An 18,305-nucleotide genomic window follows, 5' to 3' on the forward strand; every position below is an offset into this window, starting at 1 on the left:
GAATAAACAAGCCTGGTTTCTTTTTCTGGGTTATGCTGCCACCTGCTGTTCTTCAGCGAGAAAGCACCCCATCTTTGAAAACCCGCAAGTCTCTTTGGAAAGTTAAATTGATCTTCCTCCTCTTGGGTGGGTTGTTTTCCCTTGGTTACCAGTATCCCTTCCTTGATTTTTATCCACGCTTCTCTGATGTAAAATTTAGATAAAAGTTATTTACTTTATTGACTGGTGCACTTGGGGGGAAATGCCTTTGTGTAAAAACGGCTTCCGACTTGACCCAGAGATTTTGTCAATAAATGCGATCAGACCGAAACCTAAATGTCAGCCTCTTTGGGGACCCCAGGAAGGAACAAAAGTACACAGATGAGTTGGACCTGCTCCCCAAGCGCCATCTGCCACCTCCTGGTGCATCTCACGCTATCAGGTGGCCCTGTGTCTCCCGCTGCTTTTGCTTCAGAACTCTGAGTTTGGGGGGAAATGCCAGAAAGACAAAAGAAACAGTCCATATTTGAAACCCTGAACAAAAATGTCAGGCCAGCCTTTTTCTTTTTTCGTTGTTAGTTAAAAACAGGATAGCTTTTCATCCCAGAGCATGCATTAGCTAAGTAGCTTCCTAACTCACCCTCTCCCTTTAGGAAGAATTTCCTACTTGGCAGGGATGGGTTCTTCGAGGGTTAGGATGGGAGAAGGGGGTGTAGTGGATTTCAACCTCCCTGGACGGCGGGCAGAAGTGCCTGCTTCCTGTCTGTGATGGCTTGGGACTCAGGAAGGAACGTGATAATCCCGAATTTTCCTCACAGCTCGAAGGGAAGTTGCTGTGTTCTGCTCAGGGTTAGAAGCTTGAATGGCAAGGAGTAATCGCCACACAAGACAAGGGGCCAGTGGAAAGTAGGGGAAAAGCTCTCGTAAGTTGAAGGCCGGGGGTGAATAGCTCAGGGTGAAAACTAGATTTGTAAGATTTAAATCCTAAATGAGGAATGGCATCTATAGTGGGGCACGGGGAGAGCAGAGAGGGAAAGAAGGCAAACGCACACCTCAGAAAAAAGTGGTTGATTTCACACATGAGGCTGAAATGTTACTGTTAAGAATTCCTTCTGGTGGGGCACCACTAAGAACTTTCCTGGCGGCCGTGGGCCTGGTTCAGTACAGTAGAGCCAATGGTGGGAGCCGTGACTTGGGGAGCCAATGTGCACCTTCTGGGTTCTAGGTCTGAGGAAGTAGCTGTGACTGGAGGGATTGGGTATTTGGTATTCCGGTTTCCACGTCCATGCCTGTTCATGGGCCTCGCTTTTTTTACTTATTGGATTATCATTTTCATATGAGTTTGCTTGATGTTTCACTCTGTTCGGGCTACTCTAAAAACTCCACAGATGAGGGGCTTACACAAAACAAAAATTTATTTCTCCCAGTTTTGGAGGGTGGAGGTCCAAGTTCAAGGCACTTCTCTGTGGGCCCTCTGTTATGAGGGCACTAATCCCATTGACCAGGGCTCCACCCTCATGACTGAATCTCCTCCCAAAGGCCCTTCCTCCCAACACCATCACATTGAGGGTTAGGTTTCAACAGATGAATTTTGGATAGTTTCTAGCAAGGTGTTCTTTAAAATGAGGCATAGAAAGCAATAGTCAATTGTGTGTTTGGACTTTCTGTGACAGTGGTTTGTTTTTTTAAAATGAACTTTTAATTTCAGAACAGTTTCAGATTCACAGAAGAATTGCGAAGATAGTGCATAAAGTTTTTATCTACCCCACAGCTAGGTTTTCCTTATTATTAACATCTTATGTTACTATGGTACATGTGTTACAATTAATGAACCAACAGCAATGCATGACCATTAACTACAGTCCATACTGTGTTCAGATGTTTTTCGTTTTTACCCAGGTCCTTCTTCTGTCCCAGGAGCCCATCCGGGACACCATGTCACACTGAACAGTCATAGCTCCTTAGTCTCCCCTTGGTTGTGACAGTGTGTGACTGCCTTTCTAAATTCTGCTTTATGGAATCCTTTCTCGTGCAGGTTTTTTTTTTAAATGCCAAATTTGTCACCTTTCCCTTTAAGGTTTGTGCCTTTTGGCTCTATGTCAGAAATCTTTCACATTCGAAGTCATAAAGGCAGTTTCTATGCTTTTAATCTATGTTTTAAGCTTGCCTTTTGACATTTAGGTCCTTAATTTTTTTTGGAGGTGGCCTCTGTATACAAGACAGGAACTAATTTGGTTCCCCCTCCCATACAAATAGCAAATCATCTCTACAGCACTTATGAAATTGCCTGTCTTTTCTCTAACGATATGCAATAATACTTTTATCATATGTCATATTTCTTTACATGTATTATTGGGCTTCTGTGCTTTGGTTCCATGGGTTTGTTTGTCTTTTCTTTTACTAAAACCACACTGACTTATTTGCCATAAATTTTTGTTTGGTTGTATTTCTGGGAGAATTCGATTCTTCCACCTAGTGATTAACATTTTTCTTGGCTAGTGTTGCCCCCACATGAATTTCAGGGTCAACTTCTAAAATTCCATTATAAACAGCTGGTTGGGGTTTTGACTGGAATTACGTAGAATGTCTGCATTCATTTAGGGACATCTTTATGCTGTAGAATCTTCCAATCATTAAACATTACACTTCTCTCTACTTAGTTTTATCTCTTCCTTTCTTAGGGTTGTAATTTTATTCTTTTTGCTTCTTCTTGTATTGCCTTGTTCATGTCAAGTTCAGGGATGGATAGAAGCAGTGCTAACGAGAATCCTGGCTTCAGTGGGGTTCTTATGGTGTTTCACCTTAAGTATAACATCTACTCTATTTTTGGTTGGCATCCTTTATACAGTTAAGGGAACGCTCTTTTATTTTTGTCCTTCGGAATCAGTCATTTCGTATTTTTCCCAACCGAATCACATATGCCGATTTTGAAGTAACTTTATAGCATACTCCTATCTTGGTAATTATCACTAAATCATAACGGTTCGTTTTCTTGTTTATTTCTTTAATTAGACTAAGTTTCTCGAGGGTGATGCCATCGAAGTGACTAAATTGATGTGACTTTTGGCATAGTTGAGATCATTTGGTGGACGAGCACTGGGCCGAAGGGTAACAGAAGTTTAATGTTTATAATAATAATTCTGCCATAGACTCTGGAATGTCAATGGCTTCAGTTTCCTTACAAGAAAAGTTCCACCTGATACTTTTGCTAACTTTTTTTCCGATCTTTGAAGTGTCCCGAATGAAAATTCTTGGACCAGTTCAGTATGTAATTTAGAGATTGGAAGAGATGATTTATATACAGACACATAAAATAGACCTTGGCCCTCTCTCCTTTTATCTCTTTTCTTATAAATTAGGCTTTTTATATAATTCACTTGGAGATAAGTTTTAAGGTCTGCCTGCATTGTGATTTATGGCACTGCTTTCTACCCACTTTTGCCGGGATATTAAAATATCACAGAAGGCCACATCAGCAGCCTATTGCTATATTAAGGAGGAAGATATATTAAGAAAGGCAGAGACCTAGGACAATCTTTAGAAATAGCTTTCCTGAGTAAACACATCCAGCGTACAAGTTACATTTATTTTGAAACCAGAGGCCTCTTCCTGTAACAAAAGGCAGCTAATTAGTTTTTCCGCAGAAATCCGAGGAGTTCAATACCAGCTTTCGGAAGTCTCTCTTTTAATGTCTGCAATAAGTTCGACCCTAACAAAAATTACCCAAAATAATCTGGCTTTCTAGATCAATGGCTCTTATATTTTTTTAAGATTTTATTTATTTATCTTTAGAGGGGAAGGGAAGGAGAGAGGGAGAGAAATATCAATGTACGGTTGCCTCTCGTGTGTCCCCTGTTGTGAACTGGCCTGCAACCCAGGCATGTGCCCTGACTGGGAATTGAACCATGATCCTTTGATTCGCAGGCCAGCGCTCAATCCACTGAGCTACACCAGCCAGGGCTTAATGGCTCTCATATTTTTTTCAAGTGTACTCAGCTGGCATCGGACTCTGGGGATTCTTGTTCAGGAGAGGGCAGTAGGGAACCGCCTCATCCGTAGTAGCCTCTGTGTTAGTCTGGTGCAGGTGGTCTGGGCACCTCTGGGAAGTACTTGCCCAGTTCTTTTTCTGGGTGGGAGCTCTTTTTCCAAAAGCTACTGGGAAGTGGCTCTGGTCAGGTCTCTGAGCAGACTGCCACACAGCCTGAAGGGTGAGGGAGCTGGCCCTGTGTATGGTCTTGGACCGAAGTATCTGGTGTCCCTGAGAAGGAACGATGACTCTCTCAGCACCTGTGCCACTTCTGTCACCATGACTCCCACTGCCTTACGGCTGCCTGTTCGATTTCCTTCCCAGTGCGACTTGAGAGCAGGGCCCATGTCGTTCCTCTCTGTATTCCCAGCACCTTGTACTGTGTTCGATGTTTGCTGAAGACCCAACACGGAAATACATAGACGAATGGTCAATCATGGGTTAAATGACGGGTTGTAACTGTTCATGTCGGAAAACACATCCAAAGCTGTCTAGATTACAAATTTGGCTGAGCTCAGGGCATATAACCAATGGGAGGTGTTGTCAACGTTTCTCAAGTGCTTTTTATATGCAATGTTGTTCTTTCCTCTTCAGTTGATGCTGGAGTTGGAGTGTCACACTGGTTCCCAATTGTGGCTGCCCCTTGTAGTCACCCAGGTGCCTCCTCCCATGAAATGTTTTATGTTTAGGGGGAAAAGTAATGCATACACTGGGTGCAAAGGACAAATTAAGTTAATTTCTTTTCTTTTTTTTTAAAGATTGTATTTATTTATTTTAGAGAGATGGGGAAGGGAGGGAGAAAGAGAGGGAGTGAAACTCAATGTGTGGTTGCCTCTAGCACACCCCNATATGCAATGTTGTTCTTTCCTCTTCAGTTGATGCTGGAGTTGGAGTGTCACATGGGTTCCCAATTGTGGCTGTCCCTTGTAGTCACCCAGGTGCCTCCTCCCATGAAATGTTTTATGTTTAAGGGGGAAAGTAATGCATACACTGGGTGCAAAGGACAAATTAAGTTTATTTCTTTTCTTTTTTTAAAGATTGTATTTATTTATTTTAGAGAGATGGGGAAGGGAGGGAGAAAGAGAGGGAGTGAAACTCAATGTGTGGTTGCCTCTAGCACACCCCGTACTAGGGATACGGCCTGCAACCCAGGCATGTGCCCTGACTGGGAAGCAAACCGGTGACCTTTCGGTTCACAGGTCGGCACACAGTCCACTGAGCCATGCCAGCCAGGGCAGGTTTATTTCATTCTTAAGCCCAGTTGCACCTCCCCAGGGCCATAGCATCCCCCGGTTCCTTGTGTGACTTTCCAGATGTGGCCCCTGCATTCGGATGCACGTGGGTCATATCCTGTCTTCCCCCAGGAAAGGTCACGTGCTGGGAACACTACGCTGCACTTGATATTTTTTGGTTAATAATCCATCTTGAAGGTTGTTCCATGTTGAGACATAGAGATCTACCTAATAACTCTAATTGGCCGTGTGACGTTCCACTGTATGGTATCTGTCTATCTACTTCTCATCTATTGTATAGTCACTTCTTGTCATAAGACATGAGGCAGTGAATATCAGCCAATGTATCTCTTTGAATGTATGAGCAAGTACCTGCAGGATAAATGATTAGAGGTGATTATTCTTGAGTCGGAGGGATTCTGCCCTGAAAAATTTTTGCAAAATTTTGCTTTCCAAAATTTTTTCCAGGCTGTGCCAATTATATTCTATTAATGATGTGAATGGAAGGGCCTATTTCCACACATCTCTGTTGGGGCTACTTTAAAAATGAAGATTCTCTCAAATCTATTGCTTTTAAACTTACTAAGACCAGCTGAGGGGCCTGCAGGTGTTTAAAACTCCTCATAAAGTGAGATGCTATCAATGTTTTTATTTCACTGTGTTCACCTTCCTATGATTCCAAAGCAGAAGGTCCACGGCCTGCACTTGGGGACCACCNATTCTGCCCTGAAAAATTTTTGCAAAATTTTGCTTTCCAAAATTTTTTCCAGGCTGCGCCAATTATATTCTATGAATGATATGAATGGAAGGGCCTATTTCCACACATCTCTGTTGGGGCTATTTTAAAAATGAAGATTCTCTCAAATCTATTGCTTTTAAACTTACTAAGACCAGCTGAGGGGCCTGCAGGTGTTTAAAACTCCTCATAAAGTGAGATGCTATCAATGTTTTTATTTCACTGTGTTCACCTTCCTATGATTCCAAAGCAGAAGGTCCACGGCCTGCACTTGGGGACCACCAGGCTGACGCACAGTGCACCTGCGCTGGAAACCGACTTCCAGGCTTCTGAAGCCTTCCTCATTGACAAAACCAGCAGCTCAGAAATGGGGAACTAGTCCAGGTCAAAAAGAGCATTGCAGTACATTTTGGTCTGTGGTTCTCCTTTTTCTGCCTTTCTCTGTGTTTCATTTTGCTCTCAAGCCTCCTTTTTTCTTGGATGGATCACTCAGGCACCAACATCTTTTCCACAGGTTCACAAAGATGTACTTTAAACATGTTCTCTTTGAAGACACGTTCTTTGACGAGTGCTATTTTGAAGACGTTACATCCACTGATACCTATTTCAAAAACTGCACCATTGAATCTACCATCTTTTATAACACAGGTAAGAACACGAACAGAGTGGGGAGACTGTCAGGAGGGGACTAATCTCGTCGAAGAACCACAATACTCAGCCATAAGCTTTAGGAGCAGTAAAATATTCACAGAGAGAAGTGCTGAGCGTTAGGGTGGGTTCTCGCCGCCGTGGGTATGCACAGGTGAGTTGCACAGTCTTCACCAAAGCATTTAACTTACCCAGACCCCAGTTCTGACACTTCTAAAGGAAGCAAAAGTCTGGGGTGCGTGTCCTGATCTCAGTGAGACTGATACTCTATATGAATGCCCCTTAGAGCGAAGTATGACACAGTTGGATGCCATTCTAGGAGGGCTGTGTGTCACCCACAAAGTGCTTTCTTGCAGGCCTTGCCTCATCTGAAACTTGCAACATGCAAGACGCGTGGTATCACAGCAGTAAATGAAAAGAGAAAGATGACACGTTTTCAAGCTTTCTGCGTGAAGTGAAAGGATCAGAACATTTTTAAATCACACTGTTTATGATATCCAGGATTAAAAAAATCACAAAACCTCACCCGTTCCTCACTCCTTGTTATTCCTACTACTCTTGTCATATGTTAATACCATACCAGGTAGCTCGGGATATAAGGAAACTAACTTGAGTATCCCCAGCGGTTTCACCTCCATCGTCTTAAGTGAGACTGTCCCGATAGCTCCCTCTTACAGCTATGGAAAACTGGGGCTGAAGTCTCTTGCCCAAGGCCACATCTAACAAGTTGATGGAGCTTGGATTCATTTCTCAGCAGGTTGGCTCCGAAGTCTGTGATCTTTGCCCGGGGAATACAGGCCCTGGGTCCAGATCGGCGCTTTCTCCCTGGCATGGGCACCGAGGGATGGTTGTGTAACATCTTTTTCTTCCATGCTGTCAGCTTCAAAGGCTCAACAGCTGGTCTCCACATATCTTTGTCTCTGAATGATCATACCATGGGACTTAGCCTTCCTAAATAATTTTTTTAAGCCAGAGCTTAAAAACAAAATAACGATAATTCTGTGCATTCCTATTTATCATGGAAACCTGGCATATCGTTTCTTCTTTCAAGTTTCAATGATGCTTCTTCGTCGGCAAACAGTTGTAGTCCTGAGAAGTCAGAGCTGGGAAGCCATGGAGATAATTGGGGTACTCCTCCGATTTTGTGGGTGGAGGCTCAGGGTGGTTGAAGAAGGTCAGTGCCCCCAACCCGGGTTTCCTGGGGGCCTATTTAATGTTACTTCTGCCACAACAGCTGGTTTAGAAGGTGTTTGAAGACCTAGAACTGATTCCAAAGCAAATGGTTTCTATTTTTTAAGACTTTTTAAAAAGAGAAGTTTTCGATTTACAGCAGAATTAGAAGGAAGGTAGAGGTGCCCATAAACCTCCACCCCCATAGTTTTCCTCCCCCGTGTCAACGTCCCCACCAGAGTGGCACATTTGTTACAATCAATAAACCTACACTGACACATCGTTGTCACCGAAAGTCCATAGTTTATATCAGGGTTCACTCTCCGTGTTTTACCCTGTGTGTTTGGTGTTATACATCACACACTTGGTTCTGTGCACTGGCTTGGACAGATGTATAGTGTGTCCACCATTATAGATCTTAAAGAGTATTTTTGCTCTTCTAAAAAAATCCTCTGTGCTCCCCTGTTCATCTCCCCTGCTCTGGCGCCCTGCATCCCTGCCCTGAAAGCCCCTGGCCCAATTATTTCTATTTTGAAGAATGTTCAGGATTCTGTGTGGGCTCTGGAGTGTTTGACTCAATCTTTGACTAATTCTTCTGTCTTCAGCATCTCTAAGCTGGGTAGCCTGGGAGGACTGGTATGTGGCTTGAGAGATGGTGCATTTGAACAAGCCTGTCAGTGAATGTTTCCTTTTCCCTCGCTGGTCAGAAGCAGAACAGGTCATTACATCGGTAGAGGTTTCTCGCCTCATCCCTTGGGTAAATGCTGCATTGACTTGGAGAAGCTCCGATTGCCAGGGGCTGGTGCAGCCTGCCCCTGGAAGGGGCCTAAGTGCATCCCGGCTCTGCCTGATGCCCCTCAACTCCCCCTCCACTTTTCCATGAACCCGAGGTTTCCTTCTCTCCCCAGACCTCTACCAGCATAAGTTCATCAACTGTCGCTTTATCAACTCGACGTTTCTGGAGCAGAAGGAGGGCTGTCACATGGACTTCGAGCAGGACAACGACTTCCTGATTTACCTCGTCAGCTTCCTGGGCAGCCTGTCCGTGTTGCCTGGGAACATCGTCTCGGCCCTGCTCATGGATAGAGTGGGGAGGCTCAAGATGATCGGTGAGTCGCCAGGGATGCCGCCACTGTTCTCCAGGGGGCCGAGGCGGCGACTTAAAGTGTTCAGTGGAGTTTTTCAGTTCCTTAAAGAAATCTGGCCCAGGAAACTGCACAGGTGAGATGGACTCTGCTGGCGTGGAGTCAAGGAGGCACGTCGACCAGGTCCCAGGGCCCCGTGGAGGTGGTCTGAGGCCTCTGTCCTAGTTCAGGACACTGGCTGGTCTTCATTTCCTGACCGAACAAGTCTGTGACAGTCACTTATTTTATTAGCCCTTTGGTAGGGGTAGTAAATATATCCACTCTACGTGCTTTCTTTTTAAGGCTATTTCCAGAAAAATATATAAAATGCTCTTTCTTAAATGAGCATTGGTTTTATCTGCTGATTTTTAAATGTTGCAGATTATTTAATAGTGGTAATACTTCGGGCTTGGGAGTCCGACAGGACTTGCATAGGAATTCTATTGCCTACAGGCTGTTTGACTTTGAACATGACCTTTCACTTTCCCTGGGCTCAGTTTTCTTATCTATAAGACAGGGATACCCCTAACTAGCTGGTGGGGTTTTTTTTTTTTGAGATTTGCATGTGATATGTTCAAAGCATCTTGTAGTACTTGGTGCATTGCAGGTTCTCAAAAAAGGTAGCTATATTTGTGTGCGTCTTGCTTTACTTTGCCAGGATATGGAGTGGTTTATTATAGAAACTTATGCCACCCACAGTGAATAGGAAACAAAATGTATACACCCAGGGCCAGAGAAAATGTCTAATAGAATGTGAGTCAGGGCCAGGGGTAGGGAAGCAGACAACACACTAATAAACGTGCCATAAGATCTGACCTAGGGGTATAGTTGCTCAGTAAAATTAATTCCAAGATTCCTAGCAATGAAGCCCAAAGGGAAACAGAATAAATCACATAGTCATTTTATCGGGGAACAGAAACTCGGCCAGGTCTCCATGGGAAGGCAGTTTTTTCCCGGTGTTGGGTTCCTGTTGAAAATTATTATTATAAATAGCATCATGAATATTCAGAATGGCAAGCACAAGAAATGCTTGTGATGTTAGCTTTTTACCTTACGGTGGGGATGGTGTCATCTCTTAGGCATGGCGGACTGAGCAGGGTCCTCCGTGAGAGGCAGTGCCCCGGTCAGACCTGAAGCCCACGGCGTGGGGGGCTGGGAAGGCAGTGGCTTGTTGACGCCTGTAAACCAGTGCCCAGCCCCTTGCCTACCACCCTGCTGCCACTTAACAGTGCTGCTGAATTTGGCCAGAGCCCTTGAAATGGCCTCTTTCCTAGATCAGTCTGAAGCACCCAGCTTTCTAGCCGATGGTGCTACAGGACGGCGCTGTGTACGAGGCTGCGGCGAGGAGTCGGGTGGCCATCTGGGCCAACATTCGCCTCACGAGTCTGCACCCCTTCCTTTCCTTGTCTGAGCTTCTGTTTCATGATTGTCACAAGGAACACCTCTGCCGGCTCCCATGAGATAAGGTGTGCGAGAGCAGACCCGCGACACTTGGCCTTTCTGTCACTGGCCTTTCTGAGTTCCAGGGTCTAACAATGAAGTCTGTGGTCAGGGGCTGGCGAAGCCGAGAAAGTTCTTTGGAGAGAGATGTGTACAAGGGATGAAGTGGGCATGAATCTGAATGAGAATGGCCCGCTTCCCAGGTGCGGGCCCAGCGGGAAGTCTGGGCGCGGGAAGCAGGGAGGGCAGGGAAGGGAGTGGACATCCTTTCCTCACCTCCGAAGCCCTCCCGTCACCGTGCATGTACCCTTGAATTCCATAATGCCAAACAACGCCACGCTCTCCAAATTGGATATCCAGAACTAATATACAATCATTCTCTAGCTCTCTTTTACTAACGCATGCATTTTGTGTCTGCTCCAGATTGTTAAGAACTAGATGGCAAGCCAGTTGAGAGCCCTCTCTGAGTCCCTCTGTCTTTAGTGAGATTCTAAGTGGCCCCCTTGGTGCACAGCGAATAGTGGGCGCTCAGTAGCTGTTTCGGCGGGGTGTGGGAGATCTGTTCTGAAGCAGCCTCGTCCACGGTCCCCAGACGAATGCCACCGTTGCATCTGCCGGAGCGTCCTCTGTCCTGCCCACTCCGTTGCACTCTTTTCTGGGCAGCAGCAGTGTCTTGTTGACAGTGGAAGAGGAGTTCTGATGAGGCTGTTACTCCTCCTTTATTCATGCAATAAACATTTATTTAGGCAGCACTTACCACGCTGCCGGGCCGTGCAGTCAGTGATGGGAACGCAGTAGTAATGGAGGCAGGCAGCATCCCTGTGCTTAGGGAGCAAATGACCTGCTGGGGGAGACAGGCGTAGACTAGAAATTTCCTTTAACTGACACCTATGAAGTGCTTGGTATAGGCCAGCCTGTGTTCCAAGCATTTTGTAAATATTAACACATCTAACCTTCGCAATAGCCCTGGGAAGTCGGTGCTATTTTTTATCCACATTTTACAAATGGGGAAAGCGACTCAGCACAGAGAGGTTAAATGATTGCCTCAAGGTCACCCAGGTAAGGCTGGGATTTGAACTCAGACTTCTCAGTCACAAGAGGAACAGAGTTATGAGAGCAGAAGTACAGTGGGCCAGCGAGACCTGTAAGAGGAAGACTTTACGTAGTGGAAGGGTCAGTTCCCTGACTAGCATTTGATTTCTTTGGTGATGCTATTTGTCCTAAAACAAACATTTGTCAGCATTTCTCGTAAGCCAGGCCCCACAGCTGGCCATCTGGGGGGTGCGTGAATGCAGATGATACATGGGTTAGCCAATGCCCGTCTCTCCTCGTTCTAGTTTTCTCCCGGCTGTGTGGAAAAGCTGCCAGACTACCTGGTCACAGCCCTGCCCCTTCTAAGAAACAGCACAGTCGAGATGGACAGTTGCCATTTCCCAGCTGGCCAGCAGGGCTTAGCACTAGTTTTGGGCACTCGAGGTGTGAGGGCGAGTTTCCCAGCAGAGGTGCGCCCAGGAGGCACTTGTTAGTGAAGCCAGGCCAGCCCTCTGGCTTCTTGTGAACCCAAAGTCCTCCCTCCTGCAGCCTCCTGATGCCTGGAGGAGACTCTTGCCCGAAATCCCAGCTGGTTGTTTGAGACCTGCTGTTTTTTCACCTTCTTGGGGCACAGAGTGGGGCTGAGAATGGCAGATGCTTGGGATGGGATGGGTGTAAATGGAGAATAAGCCGGTTTGCCTTCTGTGGTCCATTTACAGTTACGTTGTCACTAGAATGTAAGTTCCACAAGAGGACTTTGTTGTCATTTTTTAGTATAAGAACATGTCTCAAGCCTATAGAAGAATGTCTGGCATATAATAGACTGTAAAGTAGCCCGCAGCCCTGCCTTGTCCCTAGTTATTCCGGGCCGGGAACACAGAGTGACAATTTTGACGTTCTTCCCGTAGGCTAACTCTGGTGATGTGACGCACGCAGAGGGCTCTAATCCCATGGGCGGGTACCACGTGAGGGTGCAAGCTGTGCTCTCTGTGGAGAGATGGACCTTTTGCTGTGGCAACCTGTTACTTCAGGTGTACCTGTGAGGACGGAAGATGGGGCAAGACCTGTGGCTAACAGGCTTGCCTGCAGCACGGCTTCATGTTCCTTTCCGACCTTGACCTCCCTCCACAGGTGGCTCCATGCTGATCTCGGCGGTCTGCTGCTTCTTCCTGTTTTTTGGCAACAGCGAGTCCGCGATGATCGGCTGGCAGTGCCTCTTCTGCGGGACCAGCATCGCTGCCTGGAATGCTCTGGATGTGATCACGGTGGAGCTGTATCCTACCAACCAGAGGTCAGTTCTTCCCTGGGCTCCTCGCTGGGACTCGTTTGGACCTGAGCTAGAAATCTACCTGCTCTAAGATCTTGCACCATGGGGACCTTGATCTTCCTGGAGATCCGTGGACTAAGTGTCTCTTAGGCTTTTGAGTTTCTTCCGTGTGGGAGCTGGCACAGACCTGCCAGTGGGCAGTCTAAGGTTTACTGGGATGCGGTGAATGGCATGATGCGAAGGATGAGGGTAAACCATGTCCAGCAGAGAAAATAAGAGGGCAATATCGTATGTACCATGCAATCAAAAAAGGTGAGAATAAGCCTTCGCATGGGGGATGAAGTAAGAAGGTGAAGAGCTAGGGAAACACAGGGTTGGGGAGAGGTGAATGGAGACAGAGTGGATGTGGCTTGGTGGTCTGGGGCATTGGCCGAGTGTGACGGGCTGCCCAGGGTTTGATTGTATTTTGCAGAAACCATGTGAGAAGAGACCTTGTTAAAAGGTATCAGGGCAGAGCCTTTACTTAGCAGTTATTTCTCTTCCCAGAGGAAGAAATGGGAATTTTAACAACAGCACACAAAGGGAACCGGTGGTCAACAAGGACTGTGCAGTGGTGTGGAAAGCCGGCAAATGAAATTCTGCCAAAAAAAAAAAAAGCCCCAGATTGGTGGCAGAGTTACTGGGATATAGGTTGCTATGGAAAAGCACAGCATACCACCCCCTGAACCAAAGGACTCCTGAGTTTTACAGAAATAAAAATAAGAGGAAGAGAAGTGATTGTTATTAGCATGGGGTGGGATTTTACATGTAAGAATCCCAAGAGAATTAACTAAAGAAAATACTAGAAACAATAAAGTAACTTAGTAAGGTGGTCAGTAATAGAACAAGCTGAGTAATGTATAGACTTTAAAGTATATTTAAAGAATTAAAAGTAAAATTGAAATCCATTTAATAATAGCAGAAATCATCAAATATCTAGGAATTAAACTGATGAGAAAGGTGAAACATTTATTGAAGAAAACTATAAATCTTTACTGAGAGATATCCTGAATATATGTCAGGATATACTTTATGGAATTCTAAGATTTAATCTTAGGAAAATGTCAAATCTTCTTTAGATTTTTTCTAACTTAAAAATCCCCATTCAAGATTTTGTGAATCCTCCTCTCAACCTCAAAGAACTTGAAAAAATTAATCTGGAGCTTATTTGGAAAAGAGAAAATTGTAAAAACATTCAAGGATATTCTGAAAACAAAAGACTAGAAAGGCAGCTAGTGATTGTAAAGGTCTAGTGTGGTACAGTTACCTAAAAGAAAATGTAAAAAAGAACTTAAAGTATAAATACTTAGCCACATTCTTAATAAACTTGTGGTCTGAAAAAGAAACATTTTATTTCAGTTGGGGAGGAAGAGTGTGGGAATATTGTGTCTGCCTACAGATGGAGTCAATAATAGTTACCCCTGGGAAGTGGGACTGAGGGACAATAATTAGGGTTAGGTTCTGCCATGGGTGACAGAAGCCCCCCGCCCCCAAACTGTAGCCTTAGGGAGGTAGACATTTTATTTTCCTCTCCTGTAAACGTCCAGAGCAGTGACTGCAGGCTCTTTCTGTCTTATTCTTCTTTTCATGATCTCGGCCATGATCCAAGGTGACACCAGGTACCCGCCAGGACTTGGGATGGAAGGAAAAGGGAGGGAAGAGAAGAGGGTGAAAAGCCCACTCATGACATCTCTAAGGAAGTTTATTGGGAGTCCCCACTTATATCCCATTGGCCAAAACTTAATCACATGCTCATATGCAGCAGCAAAGGAGTCTGGGAAATATGTTCTTACACTTGGTGGAATGCTATTTAGGGACAGTAAGTGTCTAATTTATAAGAGGGTCAAGCGTAGGGGGCACGTTTACACTTTCCGCATCATCCTTCATCCTCTCAGCAGTTCATAATACTCCAGCTCCAATAATACTTGTGGAAATGTTAAAAAAGGATATATTTGGAAAGAAAAGAAACAAGTTTGAAGGGAATACTCCAGAATGTTAATAGTGGTGCTTGCTTTTCAGTGGTGAGGTTATATATCTTTGCGCCTTCAGGTTAGTCTTTATTTTCTAATTTGACTGAAATGAGAATGTATTACTTTTATATTTAAGAAAAAAAAATCCTCCCACACCTTCATCATACGTTCTCGCACAACAACGAAGAGAAAGAACCCAGTCCTACTCATCTCATAAAGCCTAGTTGGCGTCTTTCAGAACATGCTCTCTTCTTTTACAGGGCCACCGCCTTTGGCATCCTCAATGGATTATGCAAATTTGGAGCCATCCTGGGAAACACCATCTTTGCTTCTTTCGTTGGGATAACCAAAGTGGTCCCCATCCTTCTGGCTGCCACCTCTCTCGTCGGGGGCGGCCTGATTGCTCTTCGTCTGCCAGAGACTCGAGAGCAGGTCCTGATGTGAGCCACCTGTGGGGAGAGGAAGTCTTGGAAGAACCTTTTCCAGGAACCTTCCATGCGTCCACACTTCTATCACTGTCCTGAGGACTATGGATAGCACCGGAGGAGAGACTGATTTCGTGACCTGTAGTTTTAGGACCCGTGTCGGCTTCAAGATGTTTGTAACTCAGGTGACTGATCTGGGGGGTCATGAGCCACCCCAGTAATCAGAGAGCTGTGTGCTTGGTTTCAGGTCTCCCCAGCCCAAGGCAGGGGAGGCGAACTAACCCCCTCCAGTGGGTGCACATGCTGAGCAAGGAGTGTGCATTGCCCTGGGCGAGGTGCAAGAACTTACTCAAGCTCTCTCAAAAAGGTCCTCGGAGCCCAATGGCCTACCAAATTGACTTGACGAGAAGTTAGAGTCATCCTATGAATGTTGGGCTTAAAGTATAAAACACATATATTTTTGCATTTGAAAAAATCACCTATCACATTTTCCATTTGAAAATTGGCCCAATAGCGGCGAAGATACTCTGATATAGAAAACCAAATATCTGTGCGTTATCTATAGCAACCTCCTATCCTCCCAGCAAGTGTCCTGAGCTTTTCAGGATGATTAGATGATAAAATTTAAGAATGATAATTATTCCTATTTTGATCTATTCAGTGAAACTTAGTGGGGTAGTTATTCTGTAAACTAACTGTGTACATAGCTGTATTGGGGTTTAATTTGCAGAAATAGGGTCTGCAAATCTTTGCCAGCGTTATAGCCATATTTCGGGAGGACTTGGTGTTTGAGGCCCCGGGAAACTGGGTCTGATCGAATGAAATGCAAGCACAATTTCCTATAGCCATTTAACTTGCTGGGGGAGGAGGCACTCAGCAGGCCCCTGTTGTGCAGTCCATTTAATCCAGGCACTGCTCTTCATGTAGGTGGGGAGCTTTCCCCTCTTACACAGGTCACTTGAGAAACCCCAGCTCCACTGGCTGCAGTACTGGCATTTGACTTTGCTGCTTGCCCCGAAACAACCCGAGAAGTGTCCGGTAGCCTCTGGCACTGTCTTTGTAGGTGAGAATCAAACAGGGTGGACAACGTGTGGGATGGAGGGAGGGGTGGGGAAGCGTAGCCGCAGTTCTTCAAAGTGGACATTCTTCCTGTTCCTTTTGGCAGCAAAACACAACCCAGATTTGTTATAATGGTCAGGTCCCATGAAAAATCTATGCTATGGGTCTCGGTTCAGGATTTTGGAAACAGATATTGTTGACAAGGGAGTAGGGAGTCTCAAGGATGCCACATATGTTTTCCTTGAGTGCTCTAAGAAGACTTTTTCCTGAGGTCCAGTTCGGAACATGAGTTGGGGATGGGCGGTGGAACCTTGGACAAACTCCTTTGGCAAGGGTCAGCTACAGGCTGAAGTCTTCACTACGTAGACCAGGATCAACACTTTATCTGTCAGAACTGTTCTGCATGGATGGGACAGAGAGCTGTGAACGTGTGACATTGGCAGTGAACTTGCCTCATCCAGGTGACCGTCAGCCTGTGAGAACACAGGCTTTGAGCTGGTAAGCGGCCCTCTCAGTGCGGAAAGGTGCCACGCTGCTCGTACCAGAAGTCTCCGAAATCAAAAACAGAATAATGATGGCTTTGCTGAGTGTCTTCTCCATTTTGGAGAAATGCTTAGGTCCCATCGCAGCTTCAGGCCATCTTTCTGTTGTTCCCTGGAGTAATAGGCAGAGGGGGGAAAGAGTAAATTCTGTGACACCTTTCTACCCTCAAGTTGAGATCAGTTTTAACGGTTCACATGTTTACTCTGCTTCTCTTGTCTCTCATCTCTTTATTCACCCCCTTTTCCCCTGTACATCGAAGACACATCTACTCAGATTTGACATCCTGATACTCCCCAATACATAAATAGACCATCGTATATTAATGTTTTCCCAGTGCTTTACAGAAGCGACCTAACAGAAACGCCATGTCAGTGATGAGAGACCCACTGTAATATAGCTGTAATATACGTACCACAGTCTTAAGATGCGAAATATAGTGGCTGGTTCACACAAGAGAGCCGTGTGAACCTGGGATGACTACGTCCCTTACAGCATTGGTTCAAAGAGCAGCTATCCCATAAGAAATTGGCAAGGCAGTTAGAGTCTGTATATCTAGCGAAGGTGGATCTTGCAAATCCAAAACATGATTAATTTTTGTTTTAGTGTTGGAGTGGCTACAATAGTTTGGGGGGCGGGGTAAACTCCTTTTGATTTCCAAGTGCTAACTTACGTGTTATCTTCCTGGCTTGTTGTACCACCCACCGACACAACCAAGGGCAATTCCCACCTCACCTGTGGTCTGTAGGCTTTCCCCACGGAGGGCTCTCTGGCGCGGGGACGTGCCCACTTCTCAAATGCTGCCACTCCTGTTGAGATAAATGCTTCTTTAAATAGCGCCTCAGTGGCAGGACATTGAGGGGTGTAATGTACAGCCTTCCTGGCCATCCGCTTCTTTTTCATTTTGCGTCCTAACCGGAGAAACTCCCAATGGCATCTGTGGAAAAGTGAAGGAATGAGGTTCTCCCTCAGTGAGTGAATCTGCTCACAGTTCACGATGTATTTTATAACGTCCAGTTTGGGAGTAGTTACTTTTAACAGTCTGAACTGTATTGTGTCCTTTTCTGATGCCGATTTTCCATCTTTCATTTTATTGAAAATAATTGGTGAAAGGGGTGTGTCAATTTGTGAAGTCTTTCTCACATGAGCCCCCAGGTCATGTTACAAGTCACCCTGTTCCTAGGGTCTCCTGGTACCTTGTGTTGGTTCATTAAACAATAATAAAAATGATTGTAAACAAACCTTGAAGAACTGAGGCTAGAGATTATTTTCAGATGCTAAGGTCTCTTCCGGTTTCCTACATTGATCTAATCAGCTAGGAGGAGCATCGAGAATCATTTCCTTTAATTTTATTTTGCATAGAGGGACCTGGGAAAGTTAAATGATGGGTCCAAGGTGGGGCGTAGCAATAGGAGTGGGTTACAAGGCTCATGCTCTCTCTGTAATTCTGAGCTGATTTGTCAGTCACTGATACCCTGCTGCAGGGCCATCCACAGAGTCTTTGGGGAATGGGACAATGTGACCAACCCTCGCCTTCCACTTCCTGAGGCCAGTCATTGAAACGTTACTTGATTGGTTGACCTAAAGTAAATGGAAGGGCCAGAAAAATCAGTATCC

At 45.3% G+C, this 18,305-nt stretch overlaps 1 protein-coding gene across 2 annotated transcripts in view; it reads left to right on the top strand.

The window, feature by feature from the left end:
- SV2B (synaptic vesicle glycoprotein 2B) overlaps positions 1-17,929 on the top strand; it is a 91,958-nt gene extending 74,029 nt beyond the window's left edge. Inside the window, exons 10-13 of one of the 2 annotated variants that reach the window (XM_037053683.1) lie at positions 6,489-6,622; positions 8,701-8,901; positions 12,520-12,679; positions 14,925-17,929. In XM_037053683.1, coding sequence (XP_036909578.1) covers positions 6,489-6,622; positions 8,701-8,901; positions 12,520-12,679; positions 14,925-15,108 — 679 coding nt within the window. In that variant the 3' untranslated portion in view covers positions 15,109-17,929. The remainder of the gene's footprint in view (positions 1-6,488; positions 6,623-8,700; positions 8,902-12,519; positions 12,680-14,924) is intronic. The other variant, XM_037053682.1, reaches the window with a different exon arrangement.
- The last annotated feature ends 376 nt before the right edge of the window (positions 17,930-18,305 follow it).

This window comes from Sturnira hondurensis, unplaced genomic scaffold (assembly GCF_014824575.4).
Source record: "Sturnira hondurensis isolate 20B ecotype Veracruz unplaced genomic scaffold, ASM1482457v3 Scaffold0007865, whole genome shotgun sequence".
In the NCBI taxonomy this organism is placed as follows: Eukaryota; Metazoa; Chordata; class Mammalia; order Chiroptera; family Phyllostomidae; genus Sturnira; species Sturnira hondurensis.